The 19,921-nt window shown below is 39.5% G+C and overlaps 1 protein-coding gene across 28 annotated transcripts in view; it reads left to right on the forward strand.

Annotated features, from left to right (window-relative positions):
• Positions 1–19,921, forward strand: part of ptprfa (protein tyrosine phosphatase receptor type Fa) — a 397,399-nt gene that overhangs the window by 204,261 nt on the left and 173,217 nt on the right. For 16 of the 28 annotated variants that reach the window (XM_055015931.1, XM_055015928.1, XM_055015939.1 and 13 more), the window contains exons 5-7: positions 5,304–5,492; positions 12,880–12,897; positions 19,362–19,472. In XM_055015931.1, the coding sequence (XP_054871906.1) occupies positions 5,304–5,492; positions 12,880–12,897; positions 19,362–19,472 (318 nt within the window). The remainder of the gene's footprint in view (positions 1–5,303; positions 5,493–12,879; positions 12,898–19,361; positions 19,473–19,921) is intronic. The other 12 variants (XM_055015946.1, XM_055016026.1, XM_055015952.1 and 9 more) reach the window with 1 other exon arrangement.

Consider the following 19,921-nt stretch of genomic DNA (forward strand, 5'->3'; position numbering starts at 1 on the left):
AACTAATTTTCGTTGAATCAACCTGAAGTCATGTTCAGTCAGTAATAATAGAACCACTTAATATATTGTTGTCTTCAATTATCCTACTGACAAACTACAATCAATACTGGATTTCTTTGGGCGGATGAGTGAGATTTTTCAGGATTTCAGGAGTACAAAATTCCAGTGTCAATATATTGATAAACATTTGTACTATAATAAATGTTTTTATTTATTATTCTTTAAAAAAATGTTGTCAGATACTAAGATATATTAACTTAGCAGCAAACTGAGTAGCAACTTAGCATGATTATACTGTTTAACTCTGCACACTGCCTGTTCAGCTGGGTTTCATACTCTGCTGCATGTGCTGCCAAAAGTAATGAGAGTACTGTAGCATATGGAGTCAGGGTGGCTCTCCTGGACAAACTATGGTATAACCATCTCTCGTATGTTCTCTAAAGAAATGAAAAAAGCAACTTATACACCCAATACTGAACTATATGTGATAGGCCAGCCAATAACATCTCTCCTGCTCTATCTTTTTATTAGCACAAATTCAAAATCTCCACCTTCTACAAAAATATCACTTCTGCTCACTAGAAAATATATTTATGCAGCACAAGCAGTGATGATGAACATTGCTGCCATCTTATCAGGAAATATTTGTTTGAGTGAATAAAGTCACAATAATGGGGTCAGGATTGATGCAGGCCTAAGAAATGCACAACTCTGACTCCAGGGATTTCACATTCCAGATGTGTGGTAAGGATTTGGTAACATTTCTTTTTGTTTTCCACTAAATTTTAAGACACACCTTGCATGAATAAGGTTATTGCAGAGTTTTTCTACGTGAAAGCAAACCACCACCACCCCCCCACCCCCCGATCCTTAACAAAGTGCTGTCACAGTCTAAACATAGCATAAAGAAGTTGTCCCAAGTAGTAAATATTGTATTGAAAGATTGGACATTCTTGAGGAAAACAAATTAAATGTTCTGTTAATAAGGATTTTATCGATGTGCTATTATCTTAATGGCGCGCTGACATTACATTCCCCTCAAAAAATAATTGCTGTTGCAGATTAGTTGTAGCCTATATAAAGGTCATTTTAGGGTGGAAGCTCAAGGGAGAGCCCAGTAGCCTTACAAGCTTATTAAAAGTTATGTTATAGGCTTTTTTTTGTGTGTTTGTGAGTTCCTGCAGTAGAAAAGCTTGTTAGGCAGTTCTTCTAAATCATCCATTTGGGTACTATTCTTAGCTTTTAAAGATGTTGATGGATCCAGCTCCTGGCATCCATATCCACTGGCAGTTAGCCTAATAACAACACAGACATTTTAAAAAACAATAAAATTCGAAGACACTAAACAGCAGTTTGCAGCATCTGTTTAAAAAACTGGTTGGTTTGTCAGCAGACATGATTTATTTGTGCCCTGAAGCACTTTTTGTGTGAGACTAATGTCAAAGCAGTGAGGCATTTGAGTGGCCTATGTGCCCCTGTGGTCCTCTAACACTGAACCTGCTCAGGTGTTTTTCGGTTTTTGCTCCTGTTCCCCGTGCTGCCAGCAGAAACCATGACAGATGACTGGTCTCATTTGCTTAGTGTGTGGAATGAAGAGGCTGTTTGTCGATGTTGGGAGTCTTCCACCAGCTTTCAACCTGCCTTCCTGTCACCTCTCCTTTGTTTCCAGGAGTTTCATTTTATATCTGTCACCAGAGCATCTTTCCTCCCCTCCGCTCAGCTCCATTCTAAGCTCTTTATTAAGGGCTGTCCCTGCATGATACAGGCAGCTCATAAAAATGCATGCTGAAGTTTTTAAAAATCTGCATTGTTGTCATTTAAAGTCCACAGAGGGAGGAGGTCAAGGTGGATGGATGGGTCAGCAATAGGTCAAAACAGACTGCTGTTTATTTCTCAAAAGTTAGTCTTGAAAGACCATCTTTCATGGTATTGTTACGTCATTGAATCTATTATGCAGTCTTTACTGCCCATTGTTGTCCATAATTGGCAGACTCGAATAAACAGCCTAATAGATGACAGTTTTAATTTAAAAAACAAATGTATCTTGATATGGATGTTTTGACTTATTGAGAAGTAAGTGACAGAGGAATTGATCCTTTGACTTGAATGTTTTATATTCAGAGTAATTCTACATGTTAAAAACTGTAACTTTATTCTTTTCAATATATTTTACATACCCATGCAGTGTACTTTATGTTATGGCCTGGCTTCAATGACCACAATAAAAGGGAGAGACCAAGGGTAATAGATAGGAAAGTGCAGCATAAATAATTTTGTAAATCATGGACTCTTTTATTAATTTATACATTTGATCTAGCCCTCATTCATTACACACAATTCCAAAAAAGCAAAAATGGCAGTGGCTAAATTCCAAACTCTAAAACAGCAGTCCACAAGCCAGCAGAAGAAAATACAGTGACTACGTCCATCTTTATACAGGCTCTATGAAAGAACTCCTGGGTCTTCAAAAATACTATGCATATTGAAATAGTCTTGACCCCATTCACATCTCTATTCATGTCGCATGTAAATGCATATATAAATGGAGGGTTTCAATCATAAGTGTCTGACTGAATTTGTTTAAAGTACTTGGCTAAGGATAGTTTTGACGTTTATATAAATATAGATGTTGAAAATGCTCCAATTTGTTGACAAGCAACTCTGAACCACTGTGATATACAGCTTCTGTCATAGCAGAAGCTGTATTTATTGTGAGTATTTTAATGCAGAAAATGAGAAAGAGGTTGTATGTAGGCTGTCAGAATAAACTGGCATATAACCACTTGACCAGAGCAATGCATAGCCACATTTAGCAGAGATATGTTGATGCTAACCTTCAGGGAAACAAGGCTACAGGTGCCGGCACTGCTAATGTCAGCAACACTCAGCATCTGTGAGTAAACATTATCATGCTGGTTAGCTGTGACCCCGCTTGGTTTGAAAACATAATGCAACTCAGCATGGCAATAATCGTGCAAGATATGTTTCCACTTTACTCTGTTAAAGGTTTTAGAAAGTTAATTTTAATTCAGCCTGAATACACGTTGCCAAGGCACAAAATGATCAGATCCAGATTCAAGCACGACCAGTGTTTTCTTACTTTCAGACTGGCCAGCTAGTCCAAATTTTAATGTTTGTTTAGTCAACAGGGATGTTGTTTGCTACTAACATGCCTAATTTGAAGCATTATCTGGGCCATTTAAGATGTTCCGTGACTTCAGCCTCTCAATTTCATGTCTACTATGTGACCGTTTTTTAAAATCAAGAATCATGAGGTATAAATAACATCAGTTCAGCTTGCACTGTGCTACAAATCCGGGGAGAAATTGACGATCCTTTTCACAAATTATGAAGGTTTGAATTCATAGACAGCATCTGTGGTTTTAGCTTGTATCATTTTACCAAATTACCAGCAAACAATGTGGAAGCATCACAGCTCTAAGCAGCATCATGAATCCAGTTTTGTTCTGTATGTTTAGCTTTCAGCAGGTGGTGACAAATTGACATGTTTGCCCCTCAGAGTTCACTGTATACGTGCTGAGACTGTTCAGGACTCTCCTGCTACTGCTGCTACCAGCTGCCCTCGACATTTGTACATGCTGAACAATAATGAAGAGACCGCTTGTACCAGAGTCAGACGGGAGACTTGGTGCTTGTTAACCTGTGAGCCTATGGATATTATTCCAGCTGCCTGCAGAGTTTGTGGAGATTTACTGATGCAGTTGAGTTAATTGACTACTCTTAGTGGCTGTTCAAATAAATATCATCTTGAGGTTATTTCTTGTTTCTGCTACTGTCATGATGCAACAGACATACGAGTTGGTAGATTTTTTTCCTTTATTTACTGGAAAAAAACTCTAGCAGCATACACACAACTATCACAGTAAATGATGCAATGATTTCATAGTTTATATATCTGCATCCTGCAGCTTAGTGTATGGAAGAATGTATCATACGTTTGTTTTACAATACTTCCACTCTATACAGCCGTATCTTATTAGCATGCCGTGCACTTTTGTGGTTTGAAAGATGTGCAATGCATAATTATCAGAATAACTAAAAACCTCAAAGCTTTAATGTAGTGAACAAAAATACGTCAAGTGCAATTAAACAGTTGCACTGGTCACACTTGTGCATATGACGTACAGCAGGTTTGTCTGTGGCAGTCGATAAAATCACTGGTAAATATGACAGTAGAACACCTTGATTCATCTTTTTCAATCAAAACTTTAGTCATACACTTGTCTGAGCTGATGTGCTGCAGTAGCTAAGTGGAGACTAGAAGCCTCTCTGTGCACAGCTACTGAGTAGTGTCTAGGGATGCATGTAAGGCTTTTAGGGGACATCAGTAAATTGTAGCTTTAGAAAACAACTAGAGTTATACTCTCCCTCTCTACAACTGCTTGAGTCTCTGCATACATATCAGTTGTGCTGTAACACTGTGAATTCTCAGCCCATGGGAAAGACTGAGATATGATGAAACAGTCAGCATTATGCATTGCATTTATTGCAAGGAGTGCAGCCAAAGCATGGCTGGAAATAGTGCCTCTGCTGTTACACCCTTGACATTCTGATGAAAAAAGCACAATATCTCCAAAAAACTCATCTGTGCTATGATAGATGTATGGTTGAACCTAAATCATATTCTAGAGGATCTAAAATTAAGATTTTGGAGCAACAGTGCAGCCAAAGTTAAAATTTGTCTGGAGCTCTGGGCAAGAATGAGACCATACAGATTCAATATGTTATAAATACTGATTGTAATATATGTCTAGTATGTGATCCTAGACGGATGTAAATGAGAGAATCTGAGGCAAAAATACCTTAGCTACAAAGTAGGAGAGAGGGTTGCAGATGTGTGTAAAGCTGTTGCCGTGTCTGTCCTCAGAAGCGTGGACAGAGGTGTGGAATGGGATTTTCAGTTCATGATTTCATTATGTTCCATCCATAATTTGGCAGGACTGACATTTTGACTGCAGCAAGCGTTTCAGATTACGCGAGTTTGGTCGTGGCCTTTTTCTTTCAGAATACATTTTGCTTGCGGTGAAATTGCATCGGTCTCGTTCACACACATCCATGACTTGAAATTCTGTGGAAGGATTAGTCGTGTAGCGGCTCAGTGATACTTACATTAGAGCTGGATTTTACTGTGTTCGAATTTCATGGGGGGAACCTCACCAGCTCACTGTTATGAAATGAGCAGTGAACCCTCACAGACCCGAGTCTCGGCTGACAAACACATCTGATGACTGACTGAAGGCTGAACTGTAACACTCACATATCATATCTGTCTTTTGCCACAGAGGACCAGATACCCCACGGTTTCCCAACCATAGACATGGGGCCCCAGCTGAAGGTTGTGGAGAGAACTCGTACTGCCACAATGCTGTGTGCAGCCAGCGGAAATCCCGACCCAGAGATCTACTGGTTCAAAGACTTCCTACCTGTGGACATCAGCAGCAGCAACGGCCGCATAAAGCAGCTGCGTTCAGGTAAAGCATTCATCTCAGCCTATTCTATGGCAACTGTTGCATTTACACTTCAGCTGCACTAAAGGTGTTGATCATTCACTTGTAATAACTTTGCAGAACTAATATGTCAATGTCAATGTCAATGTCAACTTTATTTATATAGCACATTTACAACTAAAAAGCCCAAAGTGCTTCACAACAATCAAATACACTAAAAGATGACACATAACTTTAAAATTAGCAAAGTCATAAAAATAGAATAAAAACATAAATTATACTATGCAAATAAAATAACATATTCAGCACATCTGATGATTAAAAAGCCAGGGAGAAAAGGTGCGTCTTAACAAGAGATTTAAAGTGCTCAAGTGACTCAGCAGCTCTGACATGTGGAGGTAAACTATTCCACAGAGTGGGACCGACAAAAGAAAAGGCTCGCTGACCTCTGCTTTTCTTAAATTTGGTCCTGGGAACATCCAAGAGTAGCTGGGATGAGGACCTCAGAGTTCTCGCAGGTTTACGAATGGACAGTAGGTCACACAAATAAGAAGGCGCCAGGCCATTTAGACATTTGAAAACCATGAGAGCAATTTTAAAATCAATTCTCTGGCGAACTGGGAGCCAGTGCAACGATGACAAGACTGGATGGATATGGCACAGGTGCAATTGGGTTCAGATTTGGGGGAAGGCATTTACTGTATATGCACAATATCCACTGATACATGTAGCCTGCCATTTCAGTTACACAATCAGTCACTAGGGCTGGGTACATACGTAAGCGTAGATTTCAATTAGGATGCTGGGGATACTCCTCCAGTGAAACATTAAGGAAGCACAGGAGTCTTATTTTGAAAAACCGCTGTAACATTTACTCATTGTACCTCAATTTAGTCATTTTCTTTACTCGAATATAGACATTTCCAATATAAATGAATGCAGAAGATGCACAATTTCACAATCATTTTTCATAAAAATACCATTAGAATGCTAGAAATTTTCTGAGGGAGGAAGCAGGAATGTGCCCCCTCATACCAATGTCCATCTCAAATCTGCAAAGTCTATATAAGTAACAAACTTGAATTGTTTTAGTACCAAATGAAATATAACTGTTGTTTCCAGGACCAAAATCTGTCAAGTACTCATTCAAATGTCTGGTCTTGTTTATCATTTTCTAAGTTCAAACTGATCACAATTTTAGACTACATTTTGTGTTCCTTTGCAATTAATTCTTTTTCAAAGTTGTTAGTTAATTAATATTTTGTCAATCCATGAATTAACCCTCTGAACCTCAAGCGAGTGTTTTTGCTCCTGTTGCATTTTTGCTCACTGTGGACTCATTTTTCACTACAAGTCCTGCACCTTAATGGAAATAGCACAACCATAGCTAGCAGCAGAGAAAGCCCAAATTTTAGAAAAATAAAAGAAGTAAAATCAAAAAGGCATTTTTTGTAGCATGACAGTTATGAATCATAACTCAGACAACACTAATTTCTTGGATTATGTATTTTCTAAAAATGCTGGCTCAACATGCGTAAGATATGTAACTGTTTACAATTTTTCTGTCTACAAACAACTTTTTTTTACACTAGTCTTCACATCAACTCTAGAAAGTCAGTTTAACATGCTGAATGTTTCTTCCAGCAACTTCCTCCTTTGAATACTGTTTTAAACCATGCTGCATTTGTTTTATTGATCAAGCATGTTTTGTTTTTCTCTCAGTTACTCCTGACATCTGCTCTCTGCTCTGTGTAAACACAGCCTGCAGTTCACCTGATTTATTTTTGGCAGACATTTGAATGAGCTGTAGAATAAAATGATATTGATGAAATCTAACAGTTTTAAGCTAAATTTTAGTTGTTTTTCCAGTGAAACTGCACTTCACAAATGATTCTTTGAAAGACCATCAAAAACTTCTGAAGATTCTATTTTTGCACTTTCTGGCTGATAAATTGTGCCATTTTATAATGGCAATGCAATGTGTTTATTTATTTTTAAGATACCATGCCTTTCAAACTTGCAGGTGGGTTTTGGGATGCAGATGGTTAAATAAGTCATTTTTGTTTCTGTTGTTTATATAACTACGGTATCTAACAAAAGAGAGCAAAAACAAGCAAACCATGAATTGTATTAATATTTAAACTTATTTAAACTGCTCCCAGCCCTAGGGGTCAAACAGTTATTTCATTCAGTTATGTTTTATTAAATACAAAATTTTCGAATTGGGTCTGCTTATCCCAGTTACATGTATCTCTTGGGAAAAGGAAAAACATAGCAGAAAACATTTAGAGAATCACACAAAAACATATATAAATGCTACACAGGACACCATATACCACACCGGTCAAGTATACTAAATCAAAATTACCAAGGGTTAGGTTACTTTGTAAATCAAAGTGCAAGAGCTTAAACTGACTTTCATTTTCAGAAAGTAAAACACACATTAAGCTCATGATGGAGACAAATGTTTCCTACTTATAAGAAGCTCACAAATTTTAGCAATTACCTGAGCAGCACCTGTGTGGGAATATTGGTGTGCCAGCAGCGCTTAACACACCACAGACGGTGATGAATGTTAAAGCACAGGCAGCCATGGGAAGCAGCTCTGTGGGGAGGGTGCCAGCATCCAGAAGAGCAGATAGGGCATCGTTCTCCACAGAACCAGGCCCAGCAGCTCAGCGCAGAGCTGGATGGCTGCTGGCTGAGTAACGGAGCTCCATGCAACCTGTCAGCTGCCCTTTTTCTCACTTCCTGGGAGAAAATAGAAATGGTTGATTTCTGCCAAAAAATTGCAAGCACCTACACAACAATGGGATGGCTGTCCAGCTCCAGACTTTCTTGCCAGCTCTTGCAGCAATTGTAAGAAGCACATTTCCCACCACTGAGGGCCCCAGGCCCCTCTCGTGGCTGCTCTGATTTCAACCCTGAGAGGCAGAAAGTCAGGCTGTAGGATATCATTGGCATTAAAGTTCACTCCCAGGATTTAGGACCTTTGGTGGGGAGAGACATGCCATGTATTATTAACCAAACAGCATGGCAATTTGTTTCAATTTGGTTTACGGGGCCACGTCGTCACATGCAGTCCCACAGCAGCGCAGCACAGATGGCTTCTTTCCTATAGTAAAAATATCTGAGCTATCCTGTGCCACACACGGCAAGTGAATGTAGCCATCCAGTCAGCACTCCAGAATTATTCGATTTATTTGTTTCAAAAGAATTCATTATATAAAGGAGTGATCCGATTTGCTCTTCAATTAGTTAGTCGTATTAAATGACTTTTATCCATTAAACAAGTCTAATAGCTTCCTTTTTCAATTTGAGCCCTTTGCTCTTTTTGCAAAAGGAAAACAATGCCCTGTGTTTTCTCAGAGGTTTCCACTGGTTTTTCAAAACTCTACTTTTGCAGCCAGCAATTTTGAATAAAGCTTGTATATCAAGCACTGATGGTTCGCTGAACAGAGACTGATGTTCAAGATGGAATCTGATAGTCCAGTGCTTCAACAATGCTGAAATGAAGCATGAAATTCATTCATCTTCCAGATCTTCAAACACTACAATAAGTGTGTCTTTATACTGGACACAACCACCAGTCCACAGACAACTTCTGGAAACACTGAAAACATTCTGCTTCCTGTTCAGACGAAAAGAAGAAAAGTTCCAGTAGCCCGTGTGTAGGCAAAGTGTGACAATGAAGATCACAGCTGAAGTACTTTGCAGTAATTGGCTCTTAAAGGGGTTCTCCAGTGATGCAGTATTGCGGTTGCAGAAAGTTTAGGGACTCACAAGAGACAGATTTTTAAAAAAATGGTCAGAATCAATGTAAATACAGAGATATTTTGACTTTTGTTCCCTTGTGTGGGTCAAGCACTGTCCTGTCCTTGGACTCTGTTGTATTTCATCAGTATTCAGCTTTTCCAAGCATTTAAATCCAAACATACAAGTCAATTTCTAGTAGAAAAAGCAACTTTCATTTTATCACCTTTATGCATTTTGTTGTGAAAAACATCTAGAAAAATCTACGATACATTATGTACAAGTCGGTGTAGTGAAAAATAATCATGTTAGGCAGTTCCTACTTGACTTTGTTTGGCCCAATAGTAACAGTGACACAATAAAGCAGTGTATTGCTGAGCAAAGTTTTGCCATTCTCAGAACCAGCCTCATCCTGCTCGTATTTGCGGGTCTATAATACAAGCACTAACTTGAGGCTTTATCGTATCTGCTTGATTATCTTCTACCGCCCAGCCAACAAGCCGTTTTAAATGAGACTAATGAGAATTCGGTCAGTTGGGACCATATCAAACAACTAATTGCCCAGTCGATGTGGAGACAAGATCCCTACCAGAAATCCTGAAGACAGCATGAAGAATAGTATGTCCACTGTTTGTAACACAGGCTTTGTTTTTGACATCACTGGGGTTATTTTGTCAAAAATGACAAAGCTTCCTTAGAACCACAGTAGACACTATACAAGTGTGTCCACAGGTTAAGTAGTACTACCAAAAGAAAGAAAACCAATGTACATAATTAGTGCCAGCCCTCTTTAAGAGCCAATCACATAATCTGATGGGATTTGGTTTTTGATTTAGTTTTATTAGTTCTAGATTTAACTGGAACATCTTGCACCTCACGCCAGCAGTTTGGTACACACCTCGTGCAGACCTGCACCGATATTCTCCATTGAAATATGAAGATCATGTCCGTTACTACATCTTTTCTTGATGGACACTGCTACAGAGAAAAGTCCTTCCAATCCAGACATTGTGAAAATATAATAAAGTGGTATTATTTTTCACAATGAAACCCTGAAATCTGTCATGACACTGTCCAAAAGTGGGGTCTCGCTGTCAGACAGCTGTGGGGGGAGGTCATGGCAGGTCTCAGCGTTGCCCAGTCCCGCCCTCTGGAAACTGCTGATGTCCCCCTTATCAGACCCCAGGGGCCACACAGCTTCCAGGGCTCCCCTTCTGCTATCTCTCACCTATCTGATGGCTTGGTTTATTATCCAGACCACTGGCGTCTGAATAGTAACCATCCCTCTCTTTACCCTCTGCTGCATATGACCTGATATGCCCAAATGGTCCCAGTTACTCACACCAGTAAAATACAACACGAAACGAGAAATGTTGTTACTGTGCTACTGGAGTGACCAGCTCTTATCCTATTTAAACTGTGATTAGAATATGTTTTTCAAATGACAACAAGCTGGAATTGTAATGATAACTTACAATTATATCTTTCCTATCATTAGCAAGCTACAGGAGGTGAAGCTTTGTCTTACAGCCACAGAGCTCTCCTGGATAACCTTGCAACCCTGCACTTTAATGCTCTAGACACCAGCTTTAATTAGTTTAACTTTACTTCAAAAAAAAAAATGTATTTTTCCTGCCAGTGTGATGGACAGCTTTAAATACTGTGAAGCCCACAAGCCTGAACAGATGTTGCTATGGATAAGTGTGTGGACTTTTTATAGAGAAAAGCAATATAGCAGCACAGTTGTTGATCTTTTATACTGATGACTCAACGAGGAGAGTTTGAGCTCTCCTGAGCTGTAGATCTAAAATGAATTGGGGACTTTTACTTTCAGAGCTAGGGGACACCATAATAGGTCCTCCCTCCCAGTTTTTTGTAAATGACAGATGGATTCAGAAGTTGTCACCATCGCCAGCTGAACTTTTGACTTGATAATACTGTTTTATGTTTAAAATCTCTAAATTATAGGCTCCAGGATCCCAGATTTTAAGACAAAACTCATTTGGCAATATTTAATATTGTCAGACATGAGTTAGTTAGTTTTTATGCCATAAAACATTCTGATTTTTGTCCAAAACCAACACTTTGTGATAATTACAATACCTAGCTGAGTGTCCAGCGATTAATGCAATATCAACATGTGGGCTTAATTTGTAATTTTTGTAGTTATCAAGCCAGTTTCACAGTAATTTTAAGTTAGACTGATGATACAACTTTTTTTGGACCCCATGGTTTGAACTAATGCTGGGGTCAGACTACAGGAGTTTGAATATCCAAGCAGATTTTGAAATCTGGTTGCATCAGGTTTATAAGGAGAAACTTCACAGATTTTCTTCTCTCATATGACGCACATGTAAACACTACAAAAGTGGGAAATATTGGTGTATCACACACTACATGTTATTTTTAAGATTGTTTTGTCAGATGAAGCAGTCAGATCACCATCTTACTTCATATCATAGGGAAACAGATATAAACAAAATGGAGACTGAGGTGCCACACCTCACTGTAAAGCTGGTGATATGTTGCAGTGAGGCTAAGCAAGTCTGGATAAGAAAATGATTGGGAAGATGCCATCAGCATAGTTTGTCTCTTCTTCAGCAATATCTGGAGGTGTGATTTTAACTATCAGTTTTTATATCCATAGCTAGCATTAGCCTCAAGGCCTGGAATCGCCTCCATTGCCTAGCAACACCATCTGCTGCTCTGGGCAGTTGCATGGTAATCATCCAGATAAATCTCGTAAATATCTAACATGTTTGATATTAATCAGAGCGGCCCCACTGAGTCTGCAAGCAGTTTGGGAGGCTCAATACTGGAACTGTAAACTCCTCACATCACCAAATAATCTGGGCCAAACATTGGTTCAGATAAATATCCCAAAACAGATTTCTCCAGTTGTCGAGGGGTGAAACGGGGTAAATCAACAAAAAACTCCTGTAGTCTGAGCTTAGCATAAGGGAGGACCTAGTGCACAAGGAATCCAAATAAATCTGGGATAATGCTTGGGGTAATTCTAACTTATTTTGTTTTATTATATAAAAGAGTAGGAGTTAAAATTGTAAATTCAAAATTGGTACAAATACATTTGATATATCCCTCAGGTTGTTCAGCCTTAAATAGTCCACAGAGAAAAACACTGGTAAAAGTTTATATGACCCAAATAAGGTGACAACTGCTATAAAAATACTTCTATAGTATGCTAATATAGCATGCCAGTTTTGGAGCTTAATGGTAGAGTTTTCCACCACTGAAGCAGCAACTATTTCAGGGCACAAGTACATGTTTCTTTGAATTGCATCAGACGGAGAACTGGCAGCTTGTGTCCTTATCTGCCTTGTTGCTGAAGAATGTAGGAGGAACAAAAAACACATACCTTTGCGTGGTAACCAAAACAGGTCTGTTGTTGGTGAAGGAGGGTCAACTGCTTGATAGTCAGGGGCTTCCAGGGGGGAAAAGAAGCAGGTGTGGGGCTTGAGGATGAGAAGTTTTATGATCAGGATTCCAGCTCTGTGGAGGAAATAGCCAGATGTATATTGCAAATAAGCACGGTGTTACAGTAAATAACCAGATGCACAAATGACAGTCTCTGTTTCTCTGTCTTCTATTTATACTAATGGTTATCTCTAATCTTATTTGCATTCAAATTACCTCACAGGTGGTACACCAATAAGAGGTAAGAATGCTGGGTACTGAACACATCCACTCACCCTCCTCTCCTCCTCACTACCCCCACACTGCCCCCGTCGCCTTCATCCTCCTCCTCCTGCCACCTCAGTGTGTCCCCATTTCCTGTCCTCTGTCGTTGTTGCCTGCTCCGACACTTTCTCTGCCTTCAGCACATAAGCGGTCAGAGGTTGTCACTAATAACAGTTTACTTCAGCAGCTTACAAACAGATGCTACAGCTGGTTTATAGGCAGCAGTGGCTGATGAAAGTCTCAGCCACCCAAACTCATTTTGGCTCTGTTCACACTCAACATGTTTGGTGCAGTTTAAGAGTTTCAGTTGGTCAAACACATCCATTCAACTCAGAAACATGGTCTCTGGTTTATTTCTAAATAATGATTTAAAAGCAGAATTATTATTTATTAGCCTTTTTGATTGAATGTATTACATTAAGCTTATCTAACATCACTTATCACCAGGGATGTTAATGATTAATTGGTCATTTATTAAATGTTATCAAAATTTTAATTGATTTAAAATGTATTAACTGAGAAGAAAGAAGCTGAGGGACATACATGTCAGAAAATGTGCTGTTGATTTAATATCTAACCTAGCAGCACTACCAGTTGGAGCTACTTACTGTTTAATGAGATAGAGTTACAGATGTGTGTGCTGGCTGCCTGTAAAGGTCCATAAAACCAGCACACCTCTCAGCTTCCCTCCCTGGTTCTCTGCCGTAAACTGGTGCCTTACTCCTTCTGGGTTGCGGGGAGACACTCCTCCAAAGGACTGAGTTTCTCGGGGTCTTGTTCACACTGATGGGAAAATGGAGCGTGACGTGGACAGACAGGTTGGTGCAGTGTCAGCTGTAATGCACGCTTTGTGTCAGACTGTCTTTGTAAAGAGGAAGCCAGATGGCAAAGCTCTTGATTTAAAAGTCAATCTAACTCTCACCTATGATAATGAGCTCTAGTTAGTGACTGAAGGAGGGAAATTGCAGATATAAGTACATATGAAGATAAATATAAATGATTTCCCTCTGTAGAATGACTAGGCTCAGCCTCACAGATAGAGTGAGGGAGTAGAGTCACTGCTCCTTCATGTCAAAAGGAGCCAGCTGAGGTGGTTCAACATTTAATGAGGATGCCTCATTTCTTTGGAGATTTCGAGTAGAGTCGCTCTAGGAGTTACATGCCACATCTTTCCTGGGACACTTCTGGATCGCTGGAGAGGAACTGGAAAACGTTGTCATTGTCTACAATGTCCAGCTGAGCCTGCTGCCACCAAGACTCAACTTCGCAGCATTAAGTTTGGAAAACTGTGTCTGGGGGCTGTCTGGTTTAGCTAGCTACCTGAGGCTCATGCTAACTTGAAACAAGGATTTTTAGCATTAACCTGTTAATGTTAGGGTCTTTTTGTCTATCAGCAGATAGCAGCTATAGGTGCTAGTGCTGCTTACATTTTTTGGACTGGCAAAGTTGCTGCAACAGTATTTATGGACATGTGCTCTTGCTGAGCAGCTTGTTTCCACTCGCTGGAGTAATGGTACCAACTCTGAACAAGTTACTCCACCATGTAAATCAGATATCAAACCACTCTGAAGGGATTAATAATGTCACAGGATTGCTGTTCATTTGTTGTGTTTAATACCTTGAATTTTGTCAGGCCAATCACTGAGCATCATTCTTAAAGTCACTATTTTTTTTCTACTTGTAATTTAATCTGGTATTTACTGTTGTTTAAATTCCTAATGTAACTGAGACGATTTTGCGGCGAACATCGATTGCCAGTGGATGAAAGCAGCTTTTTCAGTAGATGGAAAAGCCTCCACTGTGTCCATTCATTTCAACAATTAATCAACAATATTGTTAATGTGGCCGACTATAGGCTAAGGAAATTGTTTAAAACTGGTATCCCTAATTACCACACACACTCAGCTCCCTTCACAGTGTAAATGCAGCACAGACAACACAGTGCAACCCATGTTAGCAAACTGCTGTTGCATTAAACCACACAGCTATTTGATCTATTTTTCATGGTATCAGGACCAAAGCGAGAATATGACATTGGTGTACAGAGATTGTCATTGATCCATGTGCACAGTGAATCCATATTTCAAACAGCGCCTTGCAGCTATTATTTACCACACAAAATAAATGAAGAATTGCTTCTATCATCGTCTGAAAAAGAGCCTTCAAGTGCTATGAAATGTATTTTTGATGTCACCATAAACATGATTATACAGACAGGTAGCCAAGTCTGGCCAGTGAACGAGTTATATTTTTCTAGCTAGTGTGGCCTCTGGTTGCTTTCTACAGACAAACAAACAAATACATCACAGAGATAGTTTCTTCTTAGTTGAAATTTATGTTATTTTCACATAAAATCATATACTTTGCCTGGCAGCTCATTACTGGACTTTGCAGACTGACAGCATTATCAGTGCAATATGGACTCCCAGAGAAAACTGGCATTTATGGCTGCAGTCATTTTTAAATTCCATTTTTAATCTGTAAATAATTTTCACAATTAATTGAAATGATGAAAACTGTTGATCAGATCAAACCCTAGGATGACATCCTCAAAAGTGTTGTTTTATCCAGGACACAAAGCTGTTTGGTTTCCTGTCTTAAAACAGTAAAGAAACCAGGCAATTTCCATATTTACCAAACTGCTATCACAGAATTTAGACTGCTTTTTAAAAAAATATATTCAACTGTTTATCCAAATAGTCAGCAGCTAATCAACTAATCCTTGCAGCTCTAAACAACAAACTTCTAAAATACGTTATGACACAAGAACAGATCCTTTTAACTTTAATATATGATTATAATCCCAACACTTGCATGCTGAAAAACACCATGTTACTGTTTTCCCATATGCTTTTCTTACATAAGTACAGATTACCTGTACAGGTTGCTTTGATCAACATATTTCAGGATTCAAAACGGCAAATTTAAATACACTCTTGGAGGTTTTCTTCATGACCATCCTATCCAGCCCTAAGTAGCCATGGATGACTGATCTCACCTATGTCTTTCTGCACAGACATGTATTTACACATTTAAAATCAGACATGGACTTGGGTCTGCTTTCTGTCCAGTTGTTTGGTTGTAATTTTGGCCTCATCAAACTGAACCAGAAGGACAAACTGCACCAGACCTTTTAAACGAAACCAAACTGTGAACACTGCTGCACGCTCCGACCAGGTTCTTTATGAGACTTTTGGCTAGCATGAATGTTTCGTATAAGCATCAAATATACTGTAACATTCAATTCTTCTGTACTTAAAGGATTCTGGTATACTTCAAACTGCTGTATTTTCCATTAATGTGGCTTTTGTGGTTTTAAGTGTCATAAGAACTTTGTATTATTCCACTCTGTTAGAGACATTTGGTGAGTTTAGTGGAGAGAAGTCAGCATAAGCTCCCTGCAGCTTTCCAAAGAAAGTTGATTTTTACATGAATAATTTTAAACATTTATTTGAGTCTGACTAACTAGTAACAGAAAATTTGCTACCTAAAATGGACATGTTGAACACTGCATTATTTTTAAATGATCACACGGAAAGCTGAGTGATCAGTTTGTCTGCTCTCTCTAGTTGTAATTCCACAGCTGGGATTCTTCTCATCAGTATACACATAGATATTATTCCAGGTCTCACTCTTTGCAGCAACAATCTTCCTCAGTCAAGAGCAGAGCAATGAGTGCAGGAACACCACCAGTTCCCGAGGTATACTGTCTGTATGCATGTCCTATTATTTTTCTGCTTCCATCCCTGAGTGAAAGTCAGACCTACACATGGAAATTAACTGGCGGATGTCAGTGGTTAGATCAGACAGCAGCTGTCCCCGGATGGAGATCCCTCATGCATTTTACTAAATATTCGTTCCACATGGCTAATTTCTGTGTTCAACTGCAGTCAGACTTAAAAACAATGATAAAAATGACTTGTGTCTTTTTTTTCTGAAAGCTGCAGGGAGCTTATGTTAATTGACTCACTAAACTCTGCTTCCCCAAATCTCTAAGAAGGAGGAAAAGAATGCAAAATTAGCATGACACTTCCAGCTACAATAGCCACATTAATAAGAAGTACAGTAGGCTGAAATAACTTGAACTCTCCTTTAAACATAAAGCACAGAGTGTCCTGTCTTAGATTCCAATGTCTGGGTCTTGACAGTGAGCGTGTAAGCATATATGATAACTTACAACATGCATAATTAGTAAGCTACCAGCTGTGTGCCATTAAAATGGATAGGTTCCACTGCAGAGGAAGGGAGCACATGCTCCATTATTGAAGACTCAAAGCCTGAAGGGCAAAAGAAGTTCCAGTTGCAGATTGTTTTGGGCTTCATACTTTTAATGTCGCAGAAGTGTCGCCTTCTCTAGAAGCACTGATTAGCCTTTTTCATACCACGATGTCAAAGCAAACATTTGTCTGCTTTTGTTTGCAGAAGAGAATGAAGCATTTTCTTCTGAAAGAGCTTTGCCATGTAGAGGTGTTGAATGGACAACGACATTAATATAACACAAAAAGAAATAGAGGAAGAGATTCCATGGTCCACAATCGCGTGAGAATTGGTCTCCTGGAAGGACGCTCAATGGGAGACAAAATGAAAATAGCCACACAGTTCTCTCATTATCCTTTTGACATGAGGTTTTGTGATATGTAGGAGAAAGGCTTTCCTACATAGCGTGCGTGTGTGTGTGTGTGTGTGAGAGAGAGAGTTAAAGGACATACGTCGCAAGCAGAATGTCCTTGCTGACTGCATCCCACGTGGAGGTTGCTCCTCCTCCATCTCTGGAGTCACCGTCTGCACCAGATCCACCAGGGATGTGGCTTTACGTACATTATCTCAACCATTATCTTAAACTAGCTTGTGTTACAAATCCATCTCATGATGCATTTCAGGATTATATTCTGAAATATGTACATTTTCAACATTTTATTTGTCATCATTTTTTACTGTCCACTGCTACACTGCATGGTATATATGACAGATGATTACATGTTTGTATAAATGCAATGAAATTGTTCTGATTCGTGTTGTGAGGTAAGTATTGTTTGTTTTTAGAACAGCTTAGGGTTCAGGGAGATGGGGTTTATCCAAAGGAAACACAAGAAAATAGACAGTATTACTAGTGGCATTGACCAGCCAGGGTTTTTAAGGATTATCACCGATAATTTGGGACTTTATCTTATAAAAACAAGAATTCCATGTTTCTGTTTGCATGTTCTTTGTATCTCGTTGGAAAAGCAGCTAAAGGTATTAGGAAAAAGTACTCTCTGCAACAGTTTCTGATGTGTTCAAGAACCCGAAGGTCTTTTGATTGTCATTCGGAGTGAACAGTCAGTGGGGAATCCCATAATGCAGTAATCAATTTTGAAATGGAGCTGCCAGAATAACAGGAAATGTGATTAGGACCAATGTGATTAGCAGTACAATGGCTCATTTGGACTTTAAAGTGAATGCCTCCAACCTAAAAAAGTTAATATTCAGTTTTTATCCCAAAATAAGTCCATATATATTGACCAATAAGTCAAACATTCTATGGCAATGGTTGTGGCTCAGTGAGACAATCTTTTTTAGCTGTGGTTTCATACACATGTAGTCTATAGGGACTTTTTAGTATAGAAAAAAATCATCAAATTGCCTGTAGTAATTGTAATGAAGAGGCACATCACCCAACATAATAACTACAAACATTTATATACTACAGCCAGTAGTGACCAAGTTGAACAGGAGTCTTGACATAGACTATATTTAAAAGAAAAGCCACCCTAATGTTACCTGTTAGTTGGTGGACTAATATTCTGAAGCCTTGAGTTTGGAATTTGGCCGTTGCCGTACTGCTCTTTTGAAACTAGACATGACGAGCGAGTGCTGGATCTGACAGAGATTATGCACACCCATACAGTAGAGACTTGCCAATCACAAGGAAGCCATGCCCTAAAGCATATATGGCTTTACTGACTGTTCACAGAATGAATACCATGCTGTATTGAAGGAGACTTGCAACTAGCAATTGAGATCATACTCTGATTTATATACATACAACAGATTAGGTGAGGAACAGGGCCATTTTGTCATGACCCTCAAATAATGCCGGTCTAAGGTTCTTCCACATTAGCTTCACCTGTCAGACCTAGCAGCTACAATATAAATATAGTCTATGAGTCCTGGGCCATCTCAAGAAAACATAATAATAGCTGGTCATTGCCACGAATGATTAGATGCAGTGTAGGCCTCCAAAAAATGTACTGATTCCTCTTTTCATAGTTGTTGAGTGAGGATAGGATTGAAGTTCGTTTAGGCTCCATGTGTGCAGGACTAGTATCTGATCGGTTTACTGTACCATATACATACATATATATATATGTGTGTGTGTGCGTGTGTGTGCATGTGTGTGTGGGAGTATTTTAGTGTGTGTGGTGTCGATCTGAACTGTGACATTTCGGTCTCCTTCCCCAGGAGCGCTTCAGATTGAGAACAGCGAGGAGTCGGACCAGGGCAAGTACGAGTGCGTGGCAGTCAACAGCGCTGGGACTCGCTACTCGGCTCCGGCTAACCTTTATGTTCGAGGTAAGATCCCTCTTGACCCTGACCGACCCCTCCTTGCTGCCATTCAGGTCACCGCCTCCAGCAGAAAGGTCCTCTTTGGTCACCTCCTGCCCTTCCTCTTGAATGCTAATAGGAAAGCCAGTTCTCTGGATTCGACTGCAGAGAAAGTAAAACCTGTTGATGCCTGTCCTGTCTCCACTCTCACACTGTCATTTCCTGCTCTCTCTATCTGCCTCTCTGTCTCGTCTTTTTTTCCTGGGCGGTGATTTATGTATTTTGCTCCACTGCCCGCTGTTAGTTTGCTTGACCTGCCTAACCCCACGGTGACGGGGCTATGTTTTGAATCATCAGGGGTGAAAGAGAGGTTGGCTGCGGTTCTGCCTCTTTGTTTTGGGGCGGTGAAGGTTTACGTGTGGAGTCTTGCCACAAAGACAAGCTGACACCTTCAGCATCCCATCTGGGAGAAGACA

The sequence above is a fragment of the Amphiprion ocellaris genome, chromosome 2 (genome assembly GCF_022539595.1).
Source record: "Amphiprion ocellaris isolate individual 3 ecotype Okinawa chromosome 2, ASM2253959v1, whole genome shotgun sequence".
In the NCBI taxonomy this organism is placed as follows: domain Eukaryota; kingdom Metazoa; phylum Chordata; class Actinopteri; family Pomacentridae; genus Amphiprion; species Amphiprion ocellaris.